The 26,086-nt window shown below is 42.9% G+C and overlaps 2 protein-coding genes across 6 annotated transcripts in view; one reads left to right on the top strand and one right to left on the bottom strand.

The window, feature by feature from the left end:
* Positions 1 to 7,611: 7,611 nt before the first annotated feature.
* LOC118114549 (neurofilament light polypeptide) lies at positions 7,612 to 10,600 on the bottom strand. Its single transcript, XM_035165053.2, has 4 exons — positions 9,044 to 10,600; positions 8,797 to 8,921; positions 8,286 to 8,701; positions 7,612 to 8,212 (listed from the first exon to the last, which is right to left on the bottom strand). The coding sequence occupies exons 1-4, from the start codon at positions 10,469 to 10,471 to the stop codon at positions 8,025 to 8,027; spliced, it is 2,157 nt and encodes a 718-aa protein (XP_035020944.2). The 5' UTR covers positions 10,472 to 10,600; the 3' UTR covers positions 7,612 to 8,024.
* An 815-nt stretch (positions 10,601 to 11,415) lies between these two features.
* The window catches only part of cabin1 (calcineurin binding protein 1), a 45,136-nt gene continuing 30,465 nt past the window's right edge, over positions 11,416 to 26,086 (top strand). For 2 of the 5 annotated variants that reach the window (XM_035165773.2, XM_047341195.1), the window contains exons 1-27: positions 11,416 to 11,590; positions 12,653 to 12,711; positions 12,876 to 12,968; positions 13,071 to 13,184; positions 13,958 to 14,092; positions 14,244 to 14,424; positions 14,534 to 14,663; positions 14,780 to 14,929; positions 15,160 to 15,467; positions 15,621 to 15,798; positions 15,890 to 16,023; positions 16,108 to 16,325; positions 16,789 to 16,861; positions 17,069 to 17,256; positions 17,376 to 17,513; positions 17,791 to 17,979; positions 18,076 to 18,318; positions 18,430 to 18,583; positions 18,665 to 18,780; positions 18,972 to 19,133; positions 20,724 to 20,930; positions 21,614 to 21,759; positions 22,920 to 23,181; positions 23,443 to 23,613; positions 23,911 to 24,000; positions 25,086 to 25,246; positions 25,342 to 25,553. In XM_035165773.2, the coding sequence (XP_035021664.1) occupies positions 12,709 to 12,711; positions 12,876 to 12,968; positions 13,071 to 13,184; positions 13,958 to 14,092; positions 14,244 to 14,424; positions 14,534 to 14,663; positions 14,780 to 14,929; positions 15,160 to 15,467; positions 15,621 to 15,798; positions 15,890 to 16,023; positions 16,108 to 16,325; positions 16,789 to 16,861; positions 17,069 to 17,256; positions 17,376 to 17,513; positions 17,791 to 17,979; positions 18,076 to 18,318; positions 18,430 to 18,583; positions 18,665 to 18,780; positions 18,972 to 19,133; positions 20,724 to 20,930; positions 21,614 to 21,759; positions 22,920 to 23,181; positions 23,443 to 23,613; positions 23,911 to 24,000; positions 25,086 to 25,246; positions 25,342 to 25,553 (4,156 nt within the window). In that variant the 5' untranslated portion in view covers positions 11,416 to 11,590; positions 12,653 to 12,708. Of the gene's footprint in view, positions 11,591 to 12,652; positions 12,712 to 12,875; positions 12,969 to 13,070; positions 13,185 to 13,957; positions 14,093 to 14,243; positions 14,425 to 14,533; positions 14,664 to 14,779; positions 14,930 to 15,159; positions 15,468 to 15,620; positions 15,799 to 15,889; positions 16,326 to 16,788; positions 16,862 to 17,068; positions 17,257 to 17,375; positions 17,514 to 17,790; positions 17,980 to 18,075; positions 18,319 to 18,429; positions 18,584 to 18,664; positions 18,781 to 18,971; positions 19,134 to 20,723; positions 20,931 to 21,613; positions 21,760 to 22,919; positions 23,182 to 23,442; positions 23,614 to 23,910; positions 24,001 to 25,085; positions 25,247 to 25,341; positions 25,554 to 26,086 lie in introns of all 5 variants that reach the window. The other 3 variants (XM_035165771.2, XM_035165772.2, XM_035165774.2) reach the window with 2 other exon arrangements.

Raw genomic sequence — 26,086 nt, forward strand, 5'->3', positions numbered from 1 at the left:
CAGGGGGTCGTCTCCAAGAAGCTATTTTGCCCCAGACACCAGTCAATCGATAGCTGTAATAATTGCTCATAAATCCTCCAATGAGCTAAAATTGAATTCAGAGAAATTACAGTGAGACTGAGTGGACTGGCCCTCGCATTGCTTCAAGGACTCCTCATGCTGTTCAACAACCACACATGTGACAACGTGGAGGAGGGTTTAATTATTGTGAACCCTAGCTATAAATCAACTTGTGTGTCGTTAATAAATTATCACCAGGTTATTGTGTTCATCTAAAATGAGGTTGAATTGCAAACTCTATGAATGCTGCGCACTCTGGCTGACTTCAATGAGCCCCTATTGTGGTACATATGAGGGAGCATAACTGGGCCTGTCGACCTGAGACATTTTAATTAAAAAAATAAGTATGTGTTTTAATTAACCACACAAAGTGTTTCTTACAAGCAACACAAGTCATTGTATGGAAAAGTAAACAGCCAAAAACGATTGTGTTGGAATCCACCAATAAGACTGTTGGCTTTAATTTAAATGTCATTTAATCATGGTCAGTATATCGTAAGTGAAGCTCAGCGCCCTTTGTCCCTGAAGTAATTTACAGCTGCTAGCCGAGACCTGGTTGCCCACTTAGCCTTCTGTTTGCCCATGGTGTGTGTGTGTGTGTGTGTGCGTGTGTGTGTGTGTGTGTTCTGCTGCAACTGGTCAGCCAAATGGTGCTGTCAATAATGTTCAGCCATCCACTGCTTATGTCGTAGTTCACCTTTGACGGATTGATGTCAGTTTTTTCCATCTATTGTGTTGTGGCTGCTTTAAAATACAGCTCATCCACAACACAACACAACACAACACAACACAGCAGGGTCTGACTAAAAACTCAAATAGAATTGTGTTATTTTGCAGGATATAGCTATTAAACAATTGGAAAATGCAAAACAGCATTGTGACAGACTTTTTACAGGCTAAAACTTAAATGGGAAGATTGAAATTCTAAAAGTTCTGCTTGAAAAATAATGACAAACTAGAATGACGCACAGCAGAGTGCATACCTCTGTCAAGGCCCAACTGTCCCCTCATGAAACCACATTTAAATTATCTAAATCCGGATTTTTATCTGGATGTGCAACAAATGGCACATGCTCTTAGGTTCCCCAAATATGCCTAATATCTTTTATCAAGATCCATGGATTATTCTCTGAGAAATCAAAAATAATGTTGAAAAACATCCTAGCTCACCATGTAATGTGAATGTAAAGAAAGTGGATGCCTGGATCCAACCCCACCTCCGTACTTTAATTGTTACGTAATCTTGCTAACAAAAAAAACTGCAAACAAATGGACAAAGGTGAAAACATAACCTCATGTGCCTTATGGGCTTATGTTTTCTCCAAAACACACAAAAATGTGACACAAAACAGCAAATCTGTGATTCTGATCCTGTGACCTATCAGTGCCTTGTCTTTCTGGGACACGTTTAACAGATCTTACACGACCAAAGAAATGCACATTGATTGAGCACGTCCTGAAAATGTGCTAAATGGTGTAATCTGCAACTACATGTAGGATTTCTAAGGTAATAGGACTTGAGCTGCTATACCCAAGATTACAGTGACCTACTTCTGGCTGAGCTGTAGGAGCTCACTGTGTATTTGAATTTTGTTGAATAGGGGTCCTCAGGTATGCTTGTGCTTTTATCACCCCTGATTCTCCTCAGTCCTTTTGCAGAATCTCACACAATTCATTTCAAAAGTGAAGAGTTATAAGAAGTTGAAAAAATCTAATCTCTAAAAAGGAATACAATATTGCCATCACCTGACTGCATTGTGCTATTGCATATAAAAGACTGGCGTGTGATACATAATGCTGTGCCACCGTGTTTTAAATGTCTGCTTCAATAAAGTAACTCTTGACTCCTCTCCCCACAGAATCATTAAAGATAAATCATTAAATTCAGGTGGCAGTGTCCTGGTCATGGGTGTGTGTCTGCATGCATTGTTTTAGTGTGTGGGACATTCTTAACAAGCAAAGTTGAACTCAAGTTCATCTGGAGTTCAACGTTCCATAATTGGAGTCGAGAACCTGAGCCTCTGCAGGAAATCCACACACATCTACTTTAGATCTGATTGTGTCACGTCATATTAGACACTCAATCAGCTTTTAAAAGAAAAGAAAAGAACATGTATCACATATGTGCAAAACCATGCACATGGAAGTGCAATCATGGATGGATGGATGGATGGATGGATGGATGGATGGATGGATGGATAGATAGATAGATAGATAGATAGATAGATAGATAGATCGATAGATAGATAGATAGATCGATAGATAGATAGATAGATAGATAGATAGATAGATAGATATGCAAGGACGTAGGAGATTGATTAAAAAAAGATGAAGCTGCATGCTGCGTCTGTCCTGAAACAAGTTTATCCTGTTTACTTTGCCTCAGGTCTCCTCAGTGTTTCGCCAAACACACACACATATAAATGAACATTTAAAATGAAAACTGAAATAATAATGCATTTGCTTCATACCCCCCACCTCCCTGCACTCTAGAGCAATTTGTGTGCTTATATGCTTGACTGCGTGTGCTTCTCCCTTCTTCTCCCTGTGTGTTTTGTATGTAGGAAGTTAGGTGGGTAGGCAGGTGGTAGGTAGGTAGGAAGGTCGGTAGGTAGTAAGGTGATAGGTAGGTAGGAAGGTAGGTAGGTAGGTAAATAGGTACTGGTAGGTAGGTAGTTATTTAGGAGCTAGGTAGGTACTGGTAGGTGGTAGGCACTTATTTAGGGAACTAGGTAGGTAGGTATGTAGGTAGATAGTTATTTAGGAGCTAGGTACTTATTTAGGGAACTAGGTAGGTAGGTAAGTATGTAGGTAGATAGTTATTTAGGAGCTAGGTTGGTAGGTAGTTATTTAGGAGCTAGGTAGGTATGTGTAGGTAGGTAGGTATGTAGTTATTTAGGAGCTAGGTAGGTAGGTAGTAAGGTAGTTATTTAGGAGCTAGGTATGTAGGTGTAGGTAGGTAGGTAGGTAGGTAGGTAGGTAGGTAGTTATTTAGGAACTAGGTAGGTAGGTAGTTATTTAGGAGCTAGCTAGGTAGGTGGAGGTAGGTAGGAGTAGGTAGGTAGGTAGGTAGTTATTTAGGAGCTAGGTAGGTAGGTGTGGGTAGGTAGGTAGGTAGGTAGGTGTGGGTAGGTAGGTAGGTAGGTGTGTCACCAAACATACACACATATAAATGCACATTTAAAAAGAAAACTGAAATTATAATACATTTGCCCCCTACCCTCCACCTCCCTGCACTCTAGCGCATTTGATTAGTGTTTGTGTGCGTACATGCTTGACTGCATGTGCCTCTTCCTTCTTCTCTCTGTGTGTGCTTTGTTTTTATGGGATGCTCAAAGATGAAGCACACCGAGCATCCGCATGAAATGTAACATATAAATAAACCTTGACCTGCCTGCACTGTTATTCAATGGCGAACATTACTACAGCCAGTGAACTGTGATGGTAAATGGATTGCATATATAGCACTATTCTTCTGGTAGCAACCATCTTTTTTCTACAAATCACATCCACCCATTCACAGACTGAGGGACATCTTAAGGATCAGGACACACAAGAAGAGCTGGGGATCAGACCCACTGACCTTCTGATTAACGACCTGCCCGCTCTACCTCCTGAGCCAAAGCCATCCACATAATGCAAGGAGCTGTACGAGACTTGAAATGCCTTTGAGAGGTAGGGCTCTAAACGCTGGTCGTAGCTCCCTCCGAGGTGAGACAACAGCAGACTAAAGGCCTAATGGATTTATGGGTCGGCTGCCAGGAGTTCAGGACGCAGAGGCAAACGGGGCCTCAGCATCCACCTGGCTCTCTGGCAGCAGAATCAGGTAAGAGCTGAGCTGTCATGTGGATGGGTCAATCTGTGGACAAAGACTCAACATCCTGTGGCAGTTGATTTGCATTTAACTTTTGTTGCAGGAAGTCAAATCCAAACTTTTTTTGCTTTTATAGAATGTGTTTTTCTAGTTCTAGCTGCATGAAGTCTGATACAGCACATGTGTCACCGTGTTGACTGGGTGATGAAGCAAGCCATTCCTATTTTTCTTCACTTCTATTAAAGAACAGATTTTTGAACACTTATTGTGACACACCTTTTGCATGTTTTATTTGTGAGAGAATTGCAGCCTGTAGAAACACCGTCAGCATGACTAAGTGTTAATGAATGTGATTACAGCACCAGTCTTCTGCAGGTTTGCTGGGGTGACCATATTTATATCTTAATATCTCATTTCAAGGTTGTGATGCATGAGCGAGGATGTGCCCTGAGGCGCCCCCATCCCCACATTTGTCTCCATCTGACTCAGTGAAGCATCCTTTGTAACACAGCGGTGGGTTTGCACCCCAGGTAAAGCAATTACCTATTTTTAGAGGCAGAGTGCCATATCTTTAAATGACACAGTCTGATGTCTTCTGTCTTCGGGGCCAATGCAAAGGCTCGTTTGACAGAGGCTTTTAATTAGGTGGCTTCCTGAGATCAGCAGAGGGAGCCACAACTCTTATCTGAGACTACCTTTTCTCTCTGTGGAAACAAAGCGTGGGCCATGTGACAGGCTGAGAGGCGGACTGCAGCGTGACCAGCCGTGTCTGCAGTCTGGACCACAGCCTGAGAGGAGTGCACACACCGCACCCATAATTAAAAATAACATAATGAGGACGAAGTGTTTCCCTCAAGGTGAAGAAGATATAATCTCCCCCAAAGACACGGAGAGCATTAACTCTGTTTTTTTAATGTAGTCCCCTATTATTGATTCAAACTAATGAATATATATAAATAAGTTTTCTTGTGCTGGTCTCTACGTCAGGGTACAACAAACTGCAACAAACTTGGCTACAAACTTAAATGTTGTCATGTGGACCTGACTGCAAAACCAAATAACAAGCAGCTGCTGTTTCTCGGAATTGCAGATCAGATTTCGGACTTAATCTGTGTTTCATTGTATCTGCATCCTCTTGAAATGTAATATGCATTTGTTGTAGTGGAAAGCTAATATTCTGTTCCTTATATAGATAGTGTTTCATGACTCCAGGACCACACCCACCATTAGATGTGCTCAGAAATTCTCCTTAGCATTTAATTGCAAAAACAGTCTCTTAAAAGGCTTCTGAATCCAAGCATTAATACAAAAGAGTATCTTTTTTATCATACTGTTGCTATAACAGACTGCCCTACACATTTACGTAATGTATAAATATCTGCTTAATGTGGACTTAAAACATCAACTGAAGAGATCATCAAATACCTGTGGTATGTAAAGTGAGATGGGAACTGTATACGGGCAGGACAGTGTGACTGCTGACCATGAGAGAAAAGCATTCATGATCAATTATTAGATACTGTGAGGCCCTCAGGAGGTGGCCGCCCCAGTGGCATGGGAGGCATGGGCATGTGGCGGGCACCAGGTGGGAGTAAGGGGAACGGGCATAGAATCATTTAGTGGGCACGGTTCAACTCCAGTCATGAGGAGAGGTGTGGTGATTCAAACCGTGCCAGCCTGTTTGTTTTTTGTTAAATCCTTCTGAAGGTAAGAGTCAAACGCAGAAGTGTACACTGTAACTAATCACATCTGTTTTAAGGTAAGTATACATTTCTGTCACTTTTATTTCTGTTCTATCTTTTTACGAGAATCCCAGCTGCTGCTGAAGCCTCCTGCCGCATCTTCAGCTTTTTGTTTTCCATCAAACGAGGGATGCATATTGGAGGTCTTGGTGAGTCTCAGTGTGTCTCGGTGATGGGCCTCTGTGCCTCTGACATAGTGTGTGCCCACAAGAGGCAGAGAGTTATGAGATTTATATACCGGCCTGTTCACAGCTCAGAATAGGTGGTGAAACTCAATATCTGAGGGTTGAAAGGTGATAAAAAATAATACAGCATTTGCTTTGATATGCTACATTTGCAGGGGATCCGTGTCCCACTGTGCCCTGAGACACACGCACACACACACACACACACACCCCTGCAAGCCTCCCCTAACAGTATGCGACACCAGTGATACATATGCTCACCTGAGGGAGTATCTATACATCCTGCTGGTGGTTTACAGTTAGTATTATGCAGAGCTCTATCACATGCTTCAGCATTCTCTCTGCAGATGGTTTGAGTTGTTATGGCCAGCCAGCCCAGCACTATATCATTAGTGCACTTTCAATCAATAAGGAAACATTTGCAATATTGCTATCTGTTCCATTGGTAAGAGGTGTGTGTAAGAGAAGCCAAATTCAATGCAAAGCAGCGTTTCTAATGATTAAACTGAGTGCTCTGCTGGACTGGCTCTGGTCTCATACTGTAGCAGCCGGCAGCAACAGAAGGAGAAGGATAATGTAGTCTAGCACCGGGGGGGGTTCACTGAGGACATGGAGGATGGAGGGGGTGGGGGAAGGAGCAGCAGAATGCATATACTGTGTAGCCAACCTTGCAAGTGTCAAGGAAATGCGTTGATACTTGCAAGGTTGGCTAGAACAAGTCCCATGTACAAAAAAGTGCAGTTATTAGCATGTGTTACAATTATTATTAGATGGAGAGGAGGCATAAAGAATGCATGTGTGCATGTGTGTGTGTGTGTGTGTGTGTGTGTGTGTGTGTGTGTGTGTGTGTGTGTGTGTGTGTGTGTGTGTGTGTGTGTGTGTGTGTGTGTGTGTGTGTGTGTGTGTGTTTGTGTGCTTGGGCTTCATTATTTGTGTGACAGGGATTGAATCTCTGCAGGTGCCCGAAGGAAGCCCCTGGCCTCTCCACCACTTTGTTGAGTAAAAAAACATCTCTTTCAAGGTTTAGTGCAGTTAGCACTTCACTCCCTCTTTCTCTCTCTCTCTCTTCCCCTGATTTGTCCTCAATCTCTCTCCTCCTCTCCCCTAATGAAATGATGAAATTACTCTCTTCCTCTCTCTCTCTCTCTCTCTCTTGCTGTCCTGCGTGAGTTGACACTTGGCCAGATTCTTTGGTGCAGCAGACTAGCTGAGTCATAAAGGTTTCAGTGTGGCCTGATTTATGGACAGTGGTGTGGACGAGGGTGAGGCAGCAGGAGAAAAACACTGGTGTCAGCTCCAACGATCACACAGGAGACTGTACACAGGCGCAGAACGGGACAAGGACGACCTGCTGACTTGAGATAAAGACTTAAACACAGCTGCAATTCACCTCTTTCAGACCAGACTTGGATTTAGCCGAGTCGAGAGAAATATAATGAGGCTTTATTGGTAGATCATGTCGACGTTGTGAAGTTTAATTCTGTCTGAAAGTGATACAGTGATTTCATGTTTCATTAGCTGTTGTTTTTGTGTGTTTTTTTTCATTTCAAACAATCCAGACTTGCTGACTTTGCTGCAGCCCTCTCTTCTGATCAGATTTATCAATACATATATGTGCACTTTGGCTGCAATGTGCTTTTCCCATTTACCCCTATGGACACTGAATAAAAAATCTCTACATTTGCTTGTAAAAGTAAGTCATAGCGCTGAAACATTGGAGACAGTTTTCTACTGTTGTCTTAATTTTTTTGCTAAACTTAACTGCAATAGTTCCTATATGTACATGAAATAAAAGGCTCGGCTCCAGCTCTATGGTTGACAAGGCTTCAAGGCTTTATTGGAGGTCAAGGCAGCACATCATAGTCACACAGTGAGGACTTGAAGTATAAGGCATTTCAAACTTGGTATTGCATGAACAGAAAGTCGTACAGGCGTGTTATTGGTGTTACAGGCGTGTTATTGTTACAGGTGTTTGCAAACAAATCTCCACGAAGCAGAAATTCTACTCCAGACATATCCCTGTTTTTGTCAATTAATTGATTTCGCTTTTAAGTTGTTTCTTTGCCCGTATGCATGTGTGCGTACATGCAATGTATCAATCAGATTAATCATATTCAGGTGAGGTTCACTTATTTCGAGATATTCTCATTTGGTTTGAACAAGACACGGACTTCCTTTAGCTGCAAGCTAGCAGGGGTTTTTCGTTTTTTAAAGCAGGTACATTTAAACTTTTTTATCTGTTGCTTTCTCCACCACCTCTTTTTTCTCAGTTTCCACCTCTTTCTTCTCACCCTCTTCATCACCCTCTTCCTCCTTCTGCTCAGCACCATCCTCTTCCTCAGGTTGGCTCTCCTCTCCTCCTTGCGCCTCGTCTTCCTTGGCTTCATCCTCTGCTTCCCCCTCTTCATCACCTAAAGGAGGAATAAAAGTTAGAATTAGCTCACGTCTACACACGTGCACGTGACAGTTAAATACTACACCCACCTTGTTCATCTGCTTCTTCCTCTCCGTCCTTCTTTTCCTCCACCTCTTCCTCCCCTTCTTCTCCCTGCTCCTCTTCCTCCTCCTTCTCTTCTTCTCCGTGCTCCTCTTCCTCCTCCTTTTCTTCTTTTTCCACCTGATCCTCCTCCTCTTCCTCTTCCACCTGCTCTTCCTCCTCATCTTGAGGAGGGCTGGCCTCAGCTTGATGTGCTTGGCTTGCAGATATTCTCTCCTCTGTGGAGAAGGATGGAGAATAAAAGCGGGAGCTCAGCAGGTAAGGCGGTGCCGAGCTCAGCTGAGACTGCATGGAGATCTGTGTTCTTCCATAAGATGGAGCGCCGTACATGGCCTGGGAGTAAACACTGACGGACCCGGAGCTCGCCACATTGATACGGTTCTCTTCTCCTTCAAGGAGCTTCCTAATGGAATAAGAGACACATGAAAGAGGATAGTTAACTTTTTTTCCCCCAACACAGGAAAGAGTCAAATATTAATCTATCATACTAAATTATACCTGTAGGCTGCTATTTCAATATCCAAGGCCATCTTCACATTCAAGAGGTCCTGATAATCTTTCAAATAGCGAGCCATGTCATTCTTGTTTGCCCTCAACTCGTCCTCCAGCTGACTTATTGCATCCTGTATAGAGAAAAAATAAAGTGATATTAGTGGCATATTATGGGATGATTGCCAGCTGAGTAAGCAAAATTTTCAAACATACTTTCAGCCCTGTTATTTATTTATGTCTCTCTGTTGCTCACCTGCAGTGCAGAGATCTCAGCACTCTGTTTTTCCTCCACTTCCTGCAGTTGGTTTTCAAGAGCATGGTTCATGTCACGGCCGGCATCAATCTCCAGCATCCTGGCTTTGAGGAGCCGGCGGTATTCTCCAGCCTCGTCTTTGCCTTTTTTTATGCTCTCAGTGTTGCGAGCGGAGCCAACTGTCATCACATTCATCTTGTTGCAGAACCACTCTTCAGCTGACTGCAGGTTGTGTTGTGCAAGCTTTTCATACTGCACCCGGATGTCACGGAGAGCGGCAGATAGGTCAGGTTTGGCAACCTCCATCTCCACTGACACCTCAGCGCTGTAATGTATTTGGGCCTGCAGCTCTGCAATCTCACTCTCGCAGAGGCGCTTCAGGAAGGCCAGCTCATCCAGCAGGGTACAGACTCTTTTCTCGAGCTCGGCCTGGCTCAGAGCAGCATCATCTGTTTCCTTTCTGGTATCGAGGAGCCTTCCCTCTGCTTCTGCTCTGCCCATCACTTCATCCTCATAGCGTTTTTCCAGGTTTCTCAGCACATCCTCCATCTCATCCCTGCGATCTTGGGCTGCTTGCTTCTCATGGCGAGCTTCTTCCACAGCAGCATGGAGCTGGCGGAGCTCATGATCATACAGGGCCCGGAGGTTGGATGGCTGTGTCTGCCTCTGCCTGAGCAGCAGAAGCTCAGTCTCCAGCAACTTGTTCTGCTGCTCCAACTCATGGACCCGGTCAATGAAGCTTACAAAGCGGTCATTCAGGCCCTGCAGCTCAGCCTTCTCCTGGGTCCTCAAGGTTTTGAACTCAGAGCTGACCTGGGCTGCTTGCTCAAGGCGTAGGTCAGTTGCAGCTGCAGACACCGGAGCAGAAAGCACAGAGGAGTAGCCGGAGCTAACTCGGGAGTAGGCTGGATAACTTCTGCATGAGGATGCATAGGAAGATATTGGGGCAGAGTGGCTGGAGTAGGCAGACCTAGATCCAATTCCTCCACCTCCTCCATATCCTGCACTGCGCACCGCCACTCTCCTCTTGTAAGGGGAGGGAAAGTAAGGGTCAAAGCCGATGGAAGCCATGATTTCAGAGACAGGAGGCTCCGTGTCTGGGAATGTAGCTGGGTTGTCTGCACACTGATCTGCATTACTCTGGCTTTTATAGAGCCAGTAATGACTGTGACGTAAGCTATTTTTTTTTGCAGGCATGCTGACAGAAGGATTTGATAACGGTGCCAGCCAGCCAGTCTCAGCCAAGGAAGAGATGGGGTGTGGTGAGAATGAGTGTGCGGGATGGAGGAGGCGGGGATGGGCGGTGGACAAACACAGGACTGCAACACACAGGGTCAGTGAGGACAGCTTACAGTTACTCCTAAAAACTGCAGAAACTGTTACTATTTGCCAACATAAATCCTGACAAAGACATAAAGTATCTGTCATTTAACAGTGAAAGCTCCTCAAATAGAGCATGATGGAGGAGGAGGAGGGAGGAAAACCACCTTTTGTAAAAGAGGACAATGTGTTGCACCGCAATGCATCAACTGCTGTAATAAGAATATTAATGATAATATAATTGTGATCTCAGTATCCAAGTTAAATGACATAGTCACTGCAAAGCAACTCAGCTGAAGATGTAGCAGTGTGAAAGATCCTGTGAATAATTAAAGAACCACCTCAAAGTCAGAGACAACATCTAAGAACTATGGTTATTATAATTAAAGTTTGCCCTCTAGTGGTCATCTATTTTCCGTGCAAGTTACAGATAATAATTCCTACTTTATTGATTCAGTCCATAATAACTACATATTTGACCTGTATCCTGCATGCCGTAGAAGTAATGTAGCTTTAGAAGATGTTGTTGCATGATAGAACATTTTGAACAAAATAAATAATTAAAAAGACATGATATTGTTTATATAGACTCGTACTTTCTAAATAGATATAGATTGATGGATTGGTTCAGGCTGCAGATACCCCCTCCCCCCCAACACAGTGAGAATTGAATGAAAGCTGCAGATTTAATTCAGTTTGTTCTTAACATTGTGTGTATACAACAATAAAGGCGAATATCTATAATCTGACTAATGATGTCACCGACATTTCACAGATTTGAAAACTTAAGTGGACACGTGAAAATTTAATATACATATGAAAAAGGTTGAATTAGTTTTATTACGATACGGTTTCAAAATGTATGTGATCTACTCATTCAAAATGTGTTTAGTCACTTAAATGAATTTACCTGTGTTGGTAAGTGACATGTCAGTGGTGTGTGTGAGAGGCTGCGCCTTCGCCTAACATCAACATACATGATTGGTCACATGAATGCACCAGACAGTGTCCTGACCAATGAGAAAAGACTTAACTACTTGGCGGGTAGCGGGTGTCGCTGTGACGCAAATCGCTTCCTAACATTGACAACAACAAAGGATGATGAATAAATGAAGTTTGAAACTTGCTTTGTGCTTCATCAGCACTAATGGCCGCAGTGTTAACGGGATGAGCCGCAGTGCTTCAGTGATAGCATCGCTGCTAATGCAGTTAAACCGGGAATGAGCGGTGAGTGGTGGAGCTTTGCAGGTGATGGGCAGCCGGTGAAACAGGAGCTAATGCTAGCTGCTGTGATGGGTCAGCTAATGTCAGCCAGCTGAGGTAGGAGGCAGCTGTTAGCTAAGTTGAGTCTGATAGCTCCTCGGTGAAATGCACGTAGGTAAGGTGTGTTTGAATTATTCACCGGTGGAGCTGAACACCAGCACCCGGCAAAGTGCTGCACCGTCCCGCCGCAGAGCTAAGCTAACCAGGCTGTTGTCACTGAGACCGTGCTAAGTTGAGCTAGTCTGCCGTAACTACACTGCACTGCGCTGCATCGCTGCTGTTGTCTCTGTTGAATAAAGGCTGATTTATTTCACTCAGCGCAGTGCGAGGCTGTTCGGCTTGGTGATGTGAGGCAGCAGCCGGGGTCAGTCTTTGTTGGTAGCTGATAACAATATATTATTGATCAATAGCAACACAACAAAATTATTGTTTATATGATGCTTATGACCTGTGACGCACAGTAGGGTTCCCATCAATGAAAACCTGGAAATGTAGAGAGTACGTTTCTAGTCATGGAAACAATCTGTCATTTGATTCAAATGGCCCTAATATCCTGCAAATAATATTTATTCTCCTTGAAATGTTTTTATAATTTTGCATCGTCTACGTCAACTTCAGTGCCTCATTTATTTGTATTTTATTAACTAATCTAAAAGGGAAACACCAGATCTTATAACGGACTTGATGACATTGTAATGTGAGCTACCCAGTAGCACGAGTTTAAATACAGCCTTCTCAGCTCCAGTCTCTTAGACAGAGCTGTCTAATGTGAACATGATGTGGTCAATTGTTGACTCCTGGACAGGTTCTGAAAACTTTAGACTAGTGGGAACTCTGACAGAGAGGAGGAGGTAAAACACAGAATTGATCGAACTTAACTGTTCAAACAAATTACATTTATCCTAATAATTATTGACATCAACTGATTGAACATTTTTATCTAGATAGAATTTCTGGCCTTATCACCTAGCCGTCTGTCTCACATGTTTTTATCTGTCTTTGTCTTGTTTCCATTCATTTCTATAGATCCAGTCGCAGTCTGCAAACCGTGAGAGTGGAAGCTCTGCTTTCCTGATATCAAAATGGTATATGTTGTTTTATTTTATCATTGAGTGCATACTTGATAGCTCTTTGTTTTGTATCATACATCTTAGACTGGGATTATGCTGCTCTTACGAGATCCACTTCCTGAGTGATATACCTGCTAGCTAAAATGACTTTGCATTTTCTCTTGTGTTTTTCTTTACAGATTCGCATAGCAGCGCTGAACGCTGCTGCGGCGGCTGCAGATGAATCTCAAGACCCCTTGAGAAGTAGCAAGAGTCAGACGAAAGAGGCTCAGGTACAGAGTATATAATAATGAATCAGCAATATTTGTCATCTTCACTGGCGCATCCAATTTTTTCTGTTGAATAAATGTGTTAATTTTTATTTTTGTCCACAGGAAGCGGAAGCTTTTGCTTTATATCACAAAGCTTTAGATCTTCAAAAACATGACAAGTTTGAGGAGTCCAGCAAAGCCTATCATGAGCTTCTCAAAACTCCACTGCTCAAAGAGGTGAAATATCACAATGTACATGGTCCCATCAAGGCTGTCAAAATAGGATTTGTTAATATGGCTGTGCTGAAGACACAACATACTGTGTATCTTCAGTTTAGTGTGCGCACATAATCACAGTTTTACACCCATTCGAAATGGTGAGGAGGATCACCTGCTTTGATACCATACCTAATTTATATAATATGAAAAAAAATCAAATTTACATACATACAAATATAATTCACATTTGTAACATTTGGCTCTTAAACCAGAACCATTAAAATACTGATCAGTAATACATTTTCTCACACATTGGAGCAGTCCATTGAAATCATGTATGTAATAAGAATATTATAATAAAAGTATGAAAGCACATAGAATTATTTTCTGTGGCTACATTGTTTGTATAGGAATTTACTTGTTTGGTTCTTGGAGAGATGATTGGATGTGCTCACTCATGATTAGTTTTCTCCCATTGTTAAAAATATATATCCTCTAAATTTCTAAACTGGCCTTATAAAGGACTTCTTGTACCACATATTTTTCAGTTTTCTCTCCAATGATGCATCAATGCTCTTCGACCTTTAAATCCGGATAAATTTGTCAAACATTCAGCTTTGCTGTTAAAATGAAATTTGCAACATGCACTTAAAATGTACCTTAATGGAAGCACAAACCCTGCCCAGTAACAGCAGCTGTGTGTGTTGTTATTCATATTGCTTGACAGCCTTAAGATGAATCTGTGTTACACTGATTGTTTTTAAATTTTGATGTGTCCTCTGCTATTGTAGGCTCTGCCCTCAGATGATCAGAGGGTGGGTCTCAAACATCCTGGACTGATGTTAAAATACTCCACGTTTAAAAACTTGGCCACTATGTCTGCATTGCGGGATGATCTGGAGACTGCTATGGAGTTTTATTTGGAGGTAAAACAACAACAAAATAATGCCAGTTTAAAGATTAATTATCATTCTTGATATTGCACTGCTCTGTACAAAGAAATGCTTTTTTTTAATGTATATGACTAACACTGCGGTAAATGTTCATACCATATTTTCTGCTTGTTTCTTTTCTCAGGCTGTTATTTTGGATTCCACTGATGTGAACATGTGGTATAAAATCGGTCAGGTTGCTGTGCGACTGGTGCGCATTCCTCTGGCTCGACATGCCTTTGAGGAGGGATTGCACTGTAACCCAGATCACTGGCCCTGCCTGGACAACCTCATAACTATTCTTTACACACTCAGTGACTACACTTGTATGTAATACATCATCACAAGCTTTTTTCCTTCTGTATCCACTGTTATTATCAGTGCGAGAACTGAAGTATAGAAAGAGAAGTAAGTCATCTGTGCACTTTCCTCTAGGCTGTTTGTACTTCATCGCCAAAGCCCTCGAGAAGGATCATTGTTACACTAAAGGCCTGGTGCTGAAGGAGAAAATCTTCGTGGAGCAGCCATGCCTAAAGAGAGACACAATGCAGATGTTCATGAAATGGTGAAGCCGGCTCACTTTGTATCCCTCCATCTGTTTAGAATGTGTTCTAGCTGCAGGTAACCCCATATTTTCTCATCACTGACGGACCTCTGTGCTATGGTGTGGGTTGTTTGCAGCGATATGTCCATTCACTACGTGGAAGTGGAGGAAGAGGAGCGCAAATCCATCGTGGAAGAGGCCCTGGAGATACGGAAACGCAGACAGGCTCTTTCTCACTGTGAACCTAAACCCGACCTTGTCCTGATTCAGCCCATCCGGTGCCTCTCGTGAGTGCTGTGCTGTTATGTTCCTGTTCCTGTTCATTAAGACACCACCTATAGTGATCACGTTAGTCCCGGGCCAGAATGATCACTGTTAGTGGTTGTTTACTAGAAACAAATTGCGTAGCATCTCTATGATAGAAAATTTTTCAAACCCTTCCTAACATTTACTGCTGATGGTTGTAATATCTGGTTTGAGCTAATATCAATGACTTGTTGTTTTTTTAAAATTTCAGATGGAAGCATTTGGGTGAAAGCCTTCTTGCAATGTACAGACATCAGACCACATGTGAGTCACCACGTCCGAGTCTTGGCCGCAGGATCGACTTGTCAGAGTACTCCGACCCAAACTTCCTCCAGAACCTCCCCCAGCCCAGCAGTCCTGTTACCATGGGCCAAACCACAGTGCTGAGCAGCAGTCCCAGCTCATCCCTGCCGCCAGTCATTCTCTCTGAGCCAGTAATGCTACCCCAGCCTGGCATGCAGCCTCAGATTGCCCCCAGTCAGACCACTGTGGAAATCACCACTTCTGCTCACATTGTTGGTCAGTTGTTCATTAAAAGATATTAAAGTCTCTTTTTGCCTATATATGACAAGTAATTATACACTTTTTTTTTTAGCAGTTACTGTTGTATAACTATTTATTCACAATATTTATTTTTCTCTTTTTTTTTTTAATCCTACTGTGTGTTCACAGCTATAGCCATAGACGTTTCACTGACAGATAAAGTGAAGAAAGCGCCAAAAAGGAAGCGTGCGATTGAAGATAGCGGGGAGACGGCCAAGCGACGCTCAGCACGTGTGCGGAACACAAAATGCAAGAAGGAGGAGAAGATTGATTTTCAGGAACTGCTTTTTAAATATCTTCCATCCAGGTAGTTCACACTAAACTTAAGACATACTCTATGAATACATAGATCAACACAGTCATTGAGATTCAAATGCGGTTTGACTGGTTTGTCTTAGGCTAAAGAAGTTTGATCCTGATAACGATGATGAGAGCTTGAGTAATCTGGAGCCACAGTGTGATGGGAAGGAGGACAAACAGCCTCTACATGGGAGTTGCTTGCCTGTAGACTCAATTGAATACATGGAATCTGGTATGAAGTGCATCATGTATATTGTATTTACAATACACTGTTGTTCTGTTTGTCATATTGAAAAGTGTGTATTCTTATTTGTAGAGCAACAAGATGTCCACAACTTCCTGCTCAACAATATGAGCAATGGTGGTATACTGGAGCTGATGATGCGCTACCTGAAAGCAGCGGGTCAGAAGTTCATGAAGGAGTGGCCTCGGGGGCTGACGTCTGTGGTGCTGGAAGTCTATCAGACCTGGAGGAAGCACAGCAGCGGTCTGCCTAACCCTTTGCTCCGGGACTGCAGCAACCAACACATCAGGGTAAACGACAAGAAAACACTGTAATTTCTTGGTCAAATGTTAGTGAGTTGAAATTGATTTCGTTTAATTCAGAGACTCGCGAGACAGAAAATATCACTGGCTGCAATATGTACAATAGAGTCAGGGCACAGCCTTACTTCTTTCCTAACTGTTTTCCTCTGGGTATAAAAAAATTTTGTAAATAGAAAAATGTATTGATTATTATTAGTGGGGGGTTTTTGTGCATGTTTTTTTTGTTGCCATTATTCCCAAATATTGATTTGTTGTATGTTAAAATTCAAACATTTCTGGACTCATTCTGGACCCAGATTTGGAACAGCCTGTGGCCTCCAGGGTCTAATCAAAATTGTAAATGTTCTTAATTTGGACCGATAACATTGTAAATACAGCTGTTCATTGTAACTAACCAAATATGTTGTACCCACAATCACCTCTAATAAATGTTTATCTGCCACATGTATAGGAAATGTTGGCGATGAGTCTCGCTTGTATGGAGATGCAGTTGGAGCAATGGTTACACAAGAAAGGCAAGAATGGTAAATACCCTCATCTTTCCTGATTGGATTTTGAAAAAGCATGGTTGAGTGATGGAATATAGTAGAGTACTGTGCCACAGTATTTTTGAAGCAACAGATTTAAGGGTGCACTCTGATTACAGCATTAAACACAATGATATACAGGTCACTTGTTGAGAATAGCATGTTTACACTTGAGTCATTATTATACTTTTCCCACTTATCCAGTCTCTCCAAGAAGAAGCAGCATTGGTCCTGGCAGTGACACAGCAGACTCAGAATTCCCTGGACAGCACTTCCAGGGTGATTTATTGCTTCTGGCCTTGGGTTCGTCCCAAAGAGACCTGTTTGAGAACGACTGGCTGGATGTCATGGTGCGGGTCTACTGGCTCAAGGCACGATTCTTGGCTCTAGAGGTACGGTGTCTCTCTCTCGTTCTTTTAGTTTTTTTTTTTTGGTTACCTTTTTATTTATTATTATTTCATGAGATTTTACCACCTAGCTCACCCAGTCTGTCTGTCTTGTTCTTTGTCAGGGAGACATGGAGTTGGCACTGGAGAGCTATGATGTGTGTACAGGCCTGTTGCAGAGCAAACCAAAGTCCCCTGAACAGAAAAATTACACCATCCATTTGCCTAACCTACGTGTCGACGCGGCGATCTCTGTGGAGGAGGTTGGTGTTACCTTTAATTCAAACATTTAGAATTATGTTAAATATATAATTAATAGAAATGTATTACAAGTTGTGAAAATAAAAAGGTGTAATATGCTAACAAGCGAAATAATTCAATACACAACACAAATAATCGGATTGATTTTATACGACCTGTTTTTTATTTTTAGCATTATAATAAATTACTTTTAAAAATCAACCATTGGCAAGTCAACAAGGGTTTCTAGCTGGTTTGCCTGTTGGTTTAATTTCGTTTTTTCTCTTTCCTCTCCAACAGATCGACAAGAGGTTGAAGTCTCTGGAGCGTTGTCAGTCTTTGGAAGAGATCCAGCGGCTTTCTGAGTCTGCAGACTTTGAGTCTGTTGTGCGTCTGCTGCAGCCCACTCTTAATTATGGCAGCAGGAGCAAACCTCTGGAGTTTGTGAGCTCAGCACCAGAGCGGCCTGCTCAGCTAATGCTACTGCAGGTTAGATGGGCTTTAACAATTCTAATTGAGCCTGTATATCTTTTGATTGACATTTGATTGACATGTCATTTTCTGAATTTAAATTTTCTGTCCTAGAATTCTCTGTTGAAGCTGCAGGACTACCAGCAGTGTTTGGAGTGCAGCGAGCTGGCTCTGAACGAAGCGCTGCAGCAGCTCAACTCTGCCTCAAACCCCTCTCCCCCAAGTAAGGAGGAGTGGGTCAGCACCATTGGAACATTGCTGGACGGCATCGAGCTCTGCTTCACTAAAGACTCGGAGCTTCTAAGCAACGTCCCCCGATTCTCTAGCATGGCTCGTCTGGCAAACAACCTAATTCAGGTCAGGGGAGAGCTAAGGCCACATTGGGTTTCATTTAGAAACAGTTAAACTGATACTATCAGAGGCCTTTTGGAAATGTTATTGATTGTGTGGTTGTTGCTGTGTTTTCAGCTGATTGATCTCAGCATGAGCACATCCGACGATCCCAAGGAGCCTTATTTCTTCTCGGTTCTCCCGTGGATTACACTGTATCGCATTATCAAACACGAGGAGGCTGCGTTTGACTGTATGCTCAGACAGCATATGTCTGTAGGGGATGATGAAGGTTTGTTTACTTCAGTTTTCCCTTGGCGTTTTTACCATGATAGTTGTTACAGTGAGTGACCCTATCAAGTCTCATTTTCAGATGACTCAGACACTCCTATGCTGCCCTCCTCCCTGATGCTTCTAAACACAGCCCATGAGTATCTGGGCCGTCGCTCCATGTGCTGCAGCTCAGACGGTGCCCTCCTCAAGTTCTTTGTAAGTTTGTTTGTCGAATTCTTTCTGCAAATACTGTATTCCGATGAAGGTGATATGTGAATGTACAGACTTCATAAATGCCTTTCAATTTAAGGAATAGCAATTATTCCATATGCTGTGAATTGCTCTTGAACATTTACACTCAGTTGCACCATTTTAACACTTAGAGCGTTATTCTTACGTTGTTGCAGCTTCGAGTTTTGGAAAAAGAGTTTGCAGCCTCTCCCAGCAATGGCTCTCATCCGTACAAAGAGGAGTTGGAGATGGCATTGGAGCAGTGTTTCTTCTGCCTCTTTGCCTACCCCAGTAAGAAGAGCAAGGCCCGCTACCTGGAGGATCACACATCTCCACAGGTCAGATACTCTGATGCTTCTATAAAGCATATTTTTTGTCACCGTGTCTTGTTGTGTCACCTTATTTCACGAATTAAAGCTGCTTTCAGACATGCACTGAACTACGGATAGTCCCTTGAAATTAGAGGGGCTGTATGTTAGAATGCAAATGTATGCGTTATTGTCTTCTGCCAGCCCCCTAGTAAAAACTCTGGATAGTATCTGAGTGAGAATGCAGTAGGAGATTATACAGAGGATTCACCGCGAGCATGTTGGCTCGTTGATGATGTTTACAACACACGACAAATGCAAAACTAAAAAAAGAAAAAGACAACAATTATCTCAGGATGAAAAAGAGGTGCCATACACGTAGAGACACCAAACAGGATGTTAACTTGGAAAGACGATGAGAATCAAGAGTTTTTGGTCATAAGGGCAGCCATTGGTGTTGTGCTGTAAACAAAAGCTGTGACCTGTGCAGTGGAGTTCATACGTTACGCCCTTCTGCTATGTTCCTCATATGTGAAAGGCAAACTCCGGACCCCATTGTGCGGACATTTTCAGAAGTTCATGTCTGAAAATGGTTAAGTCTGTCCTGTCGTGCCGTTAATTAATTTTAACTTGTTACCTGAACTCAAGGTCCCTCTGCCAATCAGACGTTAGTCAAATTAGTTGCAGAGCACACAAGTCATTCCCAGCTAAGCTTGCTTGGGCCATTTTTTTATTCAATATATTATTTAATTGAAAATGTAAAACAAGAAACTCCATACGCGGCTGAACAGATTTTTACATTATATCCAAACAATGGAGCAGCAATAAAGAGGTGATGAAAATGGCTTTGTGTAATTCATAATTTCTAACATTTGGTGACAAACCTACATAAATATTGTTTCAACTAGAGCAAACTGTCAGTGACGCACACGTTTGCCCTCATTAAGCCTCATAACGCAGAGGAAGTCTGCTTTTTCCATTAATATTGTTTTGTTGGCTTGCACAGTGCACATGTCTGGTGTCATTGAAACAAATTGAGGCCGTGAAATTGCATTAATGGTATAATAGCATTCATTTACTGAGTGAGAAATGTGAACACATTCACATACACCACAAACAACATTTGCAGTGATTTATTCTCTCCCCTTTTATGTACTGTTTTGTCTTTATCTGCCTTTTGGAGCCTTTTTTTTCTGTTCAGAACAAAATTGTTTTGTCAATCTAGAATTTGTTAACTTTAAGAGCTATTTCTCAAATTATTCTTTGAACAGCTAGATTACATCTAAAATTTGAAAACGAAAATCTGACACAGTGTCCTAACACAGTTAGGATTATGAGAATTTAACCACGAGAATGACTCGTTCTGGGAAGCTTTGTGGCTACAGCCGTTGGTCTCTAATATTTTTGTAATGTATGTGTCCTGCCACCAGGAGGGTGTCATTCCCATAGTTGTGTGTCATTGCATTTAGATGACATTCTGAGTTATGCATTATTATGCAATACCAGAGTGCTAGAGAGGATTCCTCAGGAGACCTTGTTACCAGTCTTTGGCTCTGACACTCTGTGTAGTTACACTCTGACACGATGCACTGCGACACTAACATTTCCTGTTTTTTGCAGGTTGACCTGCTGTGGAGTGACGCTCTCTTCATGTTCCAGTATTTAAAACCAAAGTCACTGCCTGAGTTCGACAGCTATAAGACAAGCACAGTGTCTGCAGAGTTGGCTAATCTGCTGAGGAGGTTCACTGGCATCACACCCCCAAGTGACACTCCCATCCTCACCATGGATGAAGTGGCAGCCTACATTGAGGGCATGACGGAAAAGGTCAGTCTCTGGGTTCACACTGAATGTGAGGAGCACAAATGAGTCAGATACAGTTTCCTTAGTTTCAAGCTGTTTCCAAGCCTCTGCGCCAGCCATGGCCCGTGCCCATATGTCTGTATTAGGGATTTTACGTTACCAAAAATTTGTTAGTCTATAACGGTACCAGGAAATTTCCACGATTCAGAATACCTCATTCGATACCACAGCAAAAAGCAACTCTCCAAATACCCACACACAGAGCCGATCACCATAACACCACGTTGCGTCACTAGTATGTACCCATATTACGTTTGGGCTGACTGCTGACAGTCATCACATTGTTGATCATCATGATCCCCTATTAATCGCAATATTTATCACTTATTGGAAAAGGTTTTGAATTAGGAGAAAACATTGAAATACTTTTGCATACCCTTGTAAAACCAAACATAATTTGTATCATAAAATTGAGGATTAAATGTTTTAAAAATGCATGTTTATATTTTGACAGAATATAAAAATGTTAATGTCTCTCTACATATATTACGAGTCTAAACTGACATGGATGTTAACTTGACTGATTAGCATTGGCATATGCACGTGAGCTGTTCATTCTAGTTTAAGTTTCTCTTGACTTATTTCACCCTTAACTTCATTTGCAAATGTGTACTTAAAATCATGACGATTTCTTTCTTTTCTTTAAGGCCCCGTGCCTTCCTGAAGGTAGCGCCCCAGCACCTGCAATCATTGATGAGATCTACTACCTGCTGGCTGATTACCATTTCAAGAACAAGGAGCAGTCCAAGGCCATCAAGTTCTATATGCACGACATCTGTGTGTATCCCAACAGGTAACCCATTCATCTACACCAGTGTCAATGCTAGGGTTGAGTACCGTTCATGTTTGAACCGGTACTGGTCCCATCAGTACTTTTTTTCATTACTTTATTGCCGCCTCCGCCTCGTGACGGGTTCCAGTACAGTGAAAACCGCATATAGGGATCACGATCGTCGCGGGCCAAATTCGTCACTATAAGCAAATGCTTACTATTAAAGAATTGTGTAGCTTCTGTATGATTAGTCCCAGAACTTGAGGGAAAGGTATCAGCCACACACACACACACACACACACACACACACACACACACACACACACACACACACACACACACACACACACACACACACACACACACACACACACACACACACACACTGACTCTGCTGCTCACTTCTCTCTGTCTCAAAGACTTATCTGATCCACTACGTTTAAAAGTTGATTTGTTTGAAATGACACCACAATATCAACTCTGATCATTACACAATGATCGATACTTTTCTTCATGAGTCAAATCTTTCTTCAAAGCTGCGCATTCATTCATTGATAATTCAGCTGGTCTCTCACGCTGACACGCACTCACACACACGAACAGTGTCACCGGACACATTTGTGAATTTAGACAATGTATGGACAGCCGGAGGAGATCGGTTGGCAGTGCGAATGAAAGAGACACAAAGAAGAGCATTAAATTACTGACAGAGCCAGTAAAAACATGTATGAAAAGACCCAAATCAACACTGTAAGCAAACATAGTGGAGCTGTGCATGGTTCCCTGGGTGTCTGCATTGGGGGCTCTGTGGCTGGGCTGTGCGCCCTCTGAGGGTCCTTGGGTCTGTGCCCTGGCGCCATGCATGGCTCCCTGGGTGTCTGCGCCATTGACTTGCCAATAGTTCTGACTGTATGCACTGATCCGAAATGAGCCTGGCTTGATCAGTTTGCAGGGGTGAGTCACATGGTCTTGGTTTCCCTGTCTTTATCTAACGTATACTCTCTCTTTCACTCTCACTCACGTATACATACTCTCTCACCCAGATGTGCTCACAGGTACCGAAGTTCGAGTTCGATACCCAACCCTGATAAATGCTTGTGTGGTCTTTTGATTTCTTGTGTTTCACACTAGCACATCAACCACAGTGACTTTTGATAGAGCTGTGTATCTTTCCTCATCAGGTTTGACTCCTGGGCAGGTATGGCTTTAGCTAGAGCCAGTCGTATCCAGGACAAGCTCAACTCTAACGAGCTGAAAAGTGACGTTCCCATATGGAAACACTCTCAGGCTGTGCTTAGCTGCTTTAAGAGGGCCCTGGAGATAGACCGCTCCAACCTGTCCCTGTGGATCGAGTATGGTACCATATCGTATTCTCTGCATTCGTTTGCTTCGCGGCAGCTCAAGCAGTGGCGCAATGAGCTCCCCCCAGATGTGGTTAAACAGGTGAGACACATGTTAATACGAGCAGAGTTACATTTTTGCTTGTCTATATTCCCTGTCAATTTGTGTTAACTCAGCTTTTTCTTAATGTTAGGTTTTCCATGTAAGCTAAACAGATGTCACATCCTGTCACTTTTGCTTGTTATGTATGTGAATTTCTTGTAGAGTCAATTAAACTCTCGCCTTGAGCTAAATTACTCATGAAGGCTCCACTTTGTGTGTGCGCGCGTGTCTGTGTTTGTGTGCATGTGTGTGTTGTTCCAGATGGAAGAAAGGAGAGACTCCATGTTGGAGACGGCGTTCCAGTGTTTCCAGGGTGCGTCCCGTTGTGAGGGTGACAGTGATGAAGAAGAGTGGCTCATTCACTACATGCTCGGGAAAATAGCAGAGAAACGCAAACAGCCTCCAGTGGAATATCTGCAGCTTTATAATAAGGTAAACAGTTGTGGAGACTTCAGGCGACACATTTATCAAAGTAGCTCAATCAGCCGTTTATGTTTGATAATGAATGTTGATGTTGAGGTGATCATTTAATTTGGAAGCAGCTACAATCTGTCAGTTTCTAAGTATGTTGACTGAATCCTGTGTTAAAGGTTTAATAATGCGCCTATGGGAACAAAGATCACTTAGTCATAGCTCTGTTATTCGTTCCATTTTAACTGGCTTATATTGAATTAATATCACCAGATGACTGTGTTCAATCATTGACACCCTTCTGTTTTGTATTCATAGGCAGCTCACTATCTGCATGAAGAAGCTGCCAGGTACCCCCGCAAAATCCATTACCATAATCCTCCTGACTTGGCCATGGAGGCCTTGGAGGTAAGTTACCTGTGGCTGGAGCTCAAATAGTATCTAGTTACAAGATCTCTAGTCACTTTGGCCTTGTCAAAGGGATAGTTCGCCAAAAAGGAAAATTCACTCATTATCTACTCACCACTATGCTGATGGAGGGGTGGACCAACAGTTTCAGGGGTAAACTTTGTTGCAGCAGAATCCAATACAATTGAAGTAACTGGTGACTAACACTTCAGATGTAATAAAACAACAGAAAAAACATAACATGCCTCCATACGGCTCATGTGGTGTAATCTTAGTGTCTGCAAGCCCCGTTTTAAGCCTAAAAGTCCTCTGATATCTTCCTACGAGGTGCATTCACGGACCCTTGGACTCACCATCGTGTGGCTACCTGCTAGCTTAGCCACTTCCAGTGGACTTTTAGGCTTAAAACACGGTGTAAATGACCTTGTTTCGAGTCAATATGAATGTCGAGGCTTGCAGATTCTGCTCTAACAAAGTTTACCCCTGAAACTCCAGAAGTGTTTTGTGGACTCAAACACTTCACTCACCCCTCCATCGGCATAGTGGTGAGTAGATGATGAGTTAATTTACATTTTTCGGTAAACTATCCCTTTAAGACTTGACGTCTGTCCTGAGAGATCCACGCAAGTGGACAGCGCTAAGTTTCTGTTCACACCTGGCATTAAAATGTGTTTACTGTGACCACTTCCCCACATATTTATCATTATGGGGTGATCAGTGTTGATATTGTAGCGGGGGCTTTAAACAAATGGACAATGAGAAGCATTAAAAGATGCAGCGGGTCAGAGGATGTCAGCTGAATAGAAGGTCCTTCTTATATGCGTTCACACAGCAAAAAGAATGTGTGTCCCAGACCACATCTAAATATGGTGATCGAATCTCAGGAGGCATTTTGGTACATTCAAACCTGCACTTAGCGCTGAACACTTGTGATCAGATTACTCAGAATGGATGTTGATACCAGGTCTGAGCAGGGGCTTGTAGTGTTGAATAAGATGAGTGTCTAAAAGCATTCACACTGAACAACATTGTCAACATACCTGTGAACCATTAAACCTTTTTGTTTTCTAACTTCTTTCCGCTAGTTGCATTTCCGTTTGGGCGCCACCATTCTAAAACTACTAGAGGCTGTGAAGCCTGATCTGGAACATGAGCTTTTGTTCAATTTGCTGGTCGAGGCAGCTACAGGGCCGTTTGCGAGGGCGGAAGAGAAGAGTATGCCAAGCATGCCGAGGTCCCATGAAAAGTAAGCTTTAGAATTATAACCTAGCAAGAGTTAAGATAATAATTAGATTTTATGGCCAAATATTCATATTCAACATTCTTCTTGGTTCATTCCAGGGAGAAACCCCCCTCCATGATGGATGAAGACTTTAACTGCTCTTCAGTTTGCATAGGGAACGTCCTCAGCTCCTCCCTCCCATCAGCTGCCACCCCAGGTCTGGCATGCCCTCCTTTCGTGGCCACGCCGTTTGACCACGATTACGCCAAACGCAAAACACTTCGACGGCAGCAGTGGCAGCAGCAGCGGCATGAGGAGCAGCAGGCTGATGGTACAGTCCAAGTCCTAGACACTGTCTCTGGGGTTGGGCTTTTTGATCTCTCTGCACTGGGACAGGAAGCCCACCGGGGAGTGCTCCAATCGCTAATCACCATGCTTAATGGCTTCCCTTTCAGTTCCGATGATCCCCATGCACCGGGTGATTGGGATGTGGTGAAATGGGCAATATGGCTACTGATTATTTGACTAAGTTACTATGCCTGAGAAAACTGCAATGTTTACAGAAAAATATTTAAAATTTGGTGCGTGTGTGTGCGTGCGTGTACGTGCGAGAGTGTGTGTGTGTGTACGTGCGCGTGTGTGTGCGTGCGTGTACGTGCGAGTGTGTGTGGGTGTGGGTACGTGCGAGTGTGTGTGTGTGTGTGTGTGTGTGTGTGTGTGTGTGTGTGTGTGTGTGTGTGTGTGTGTGTGTGTGTGTGTGTGTGTGTGTGTGTGTGTGTGTGTGTGTGTGTGTGTGTGTGTGTGTGTGTGTGTGTGGGGGTGCGTGCGAGAGTGTGTGTGTGGGGGTACGTGCGAGAGTGTGTG

The sequence above is a fragment of the Hippoglossus stenolepis genome, chromosome 9 (assembly GCF_022539355.2).
Source record: "Hippoglossus stenolepis isolate QCI-W04-F060 chromosome 9, HSTE1.2, whole genome shotgun sequence".
Classification (NCBI taxonomy): domain Eukaryota; kingdom Metazoa; phylum Chordata; class Actinopteri; order Pleuronectiformes; family Pleuronectidae; genus Hippoglossus; species Hippoglossus stenolepis.

What these genes read in the sequence shown, in the direction of transcription:
- LOC118114549 (XM_035165053.2), bottom strand. Translation starts at nt 10,471, where the DNA reads ATGACAGATACTTTATGTCTTTGTCAGGATTTATGTTGGCAAATAGTA. An exon ending in CTGAGATCTCTGCACTGCAG is followed by an intron (nt 8,922 to 9,043) that starts GTGAGCAACAGA and finishes TTCTCTATACAG; the next exon opens with GATGCAATAAGTCAGCTGGA. An exon ending in ATTGAAATAGCAGCCTACAG is followed by an intron (nt 8,702 to 8,796) that starts GTATAATTTAGT and finishes TTATTCCATTAG; the next exon opens with GAAGCTCCTTGAAGGAGAAG.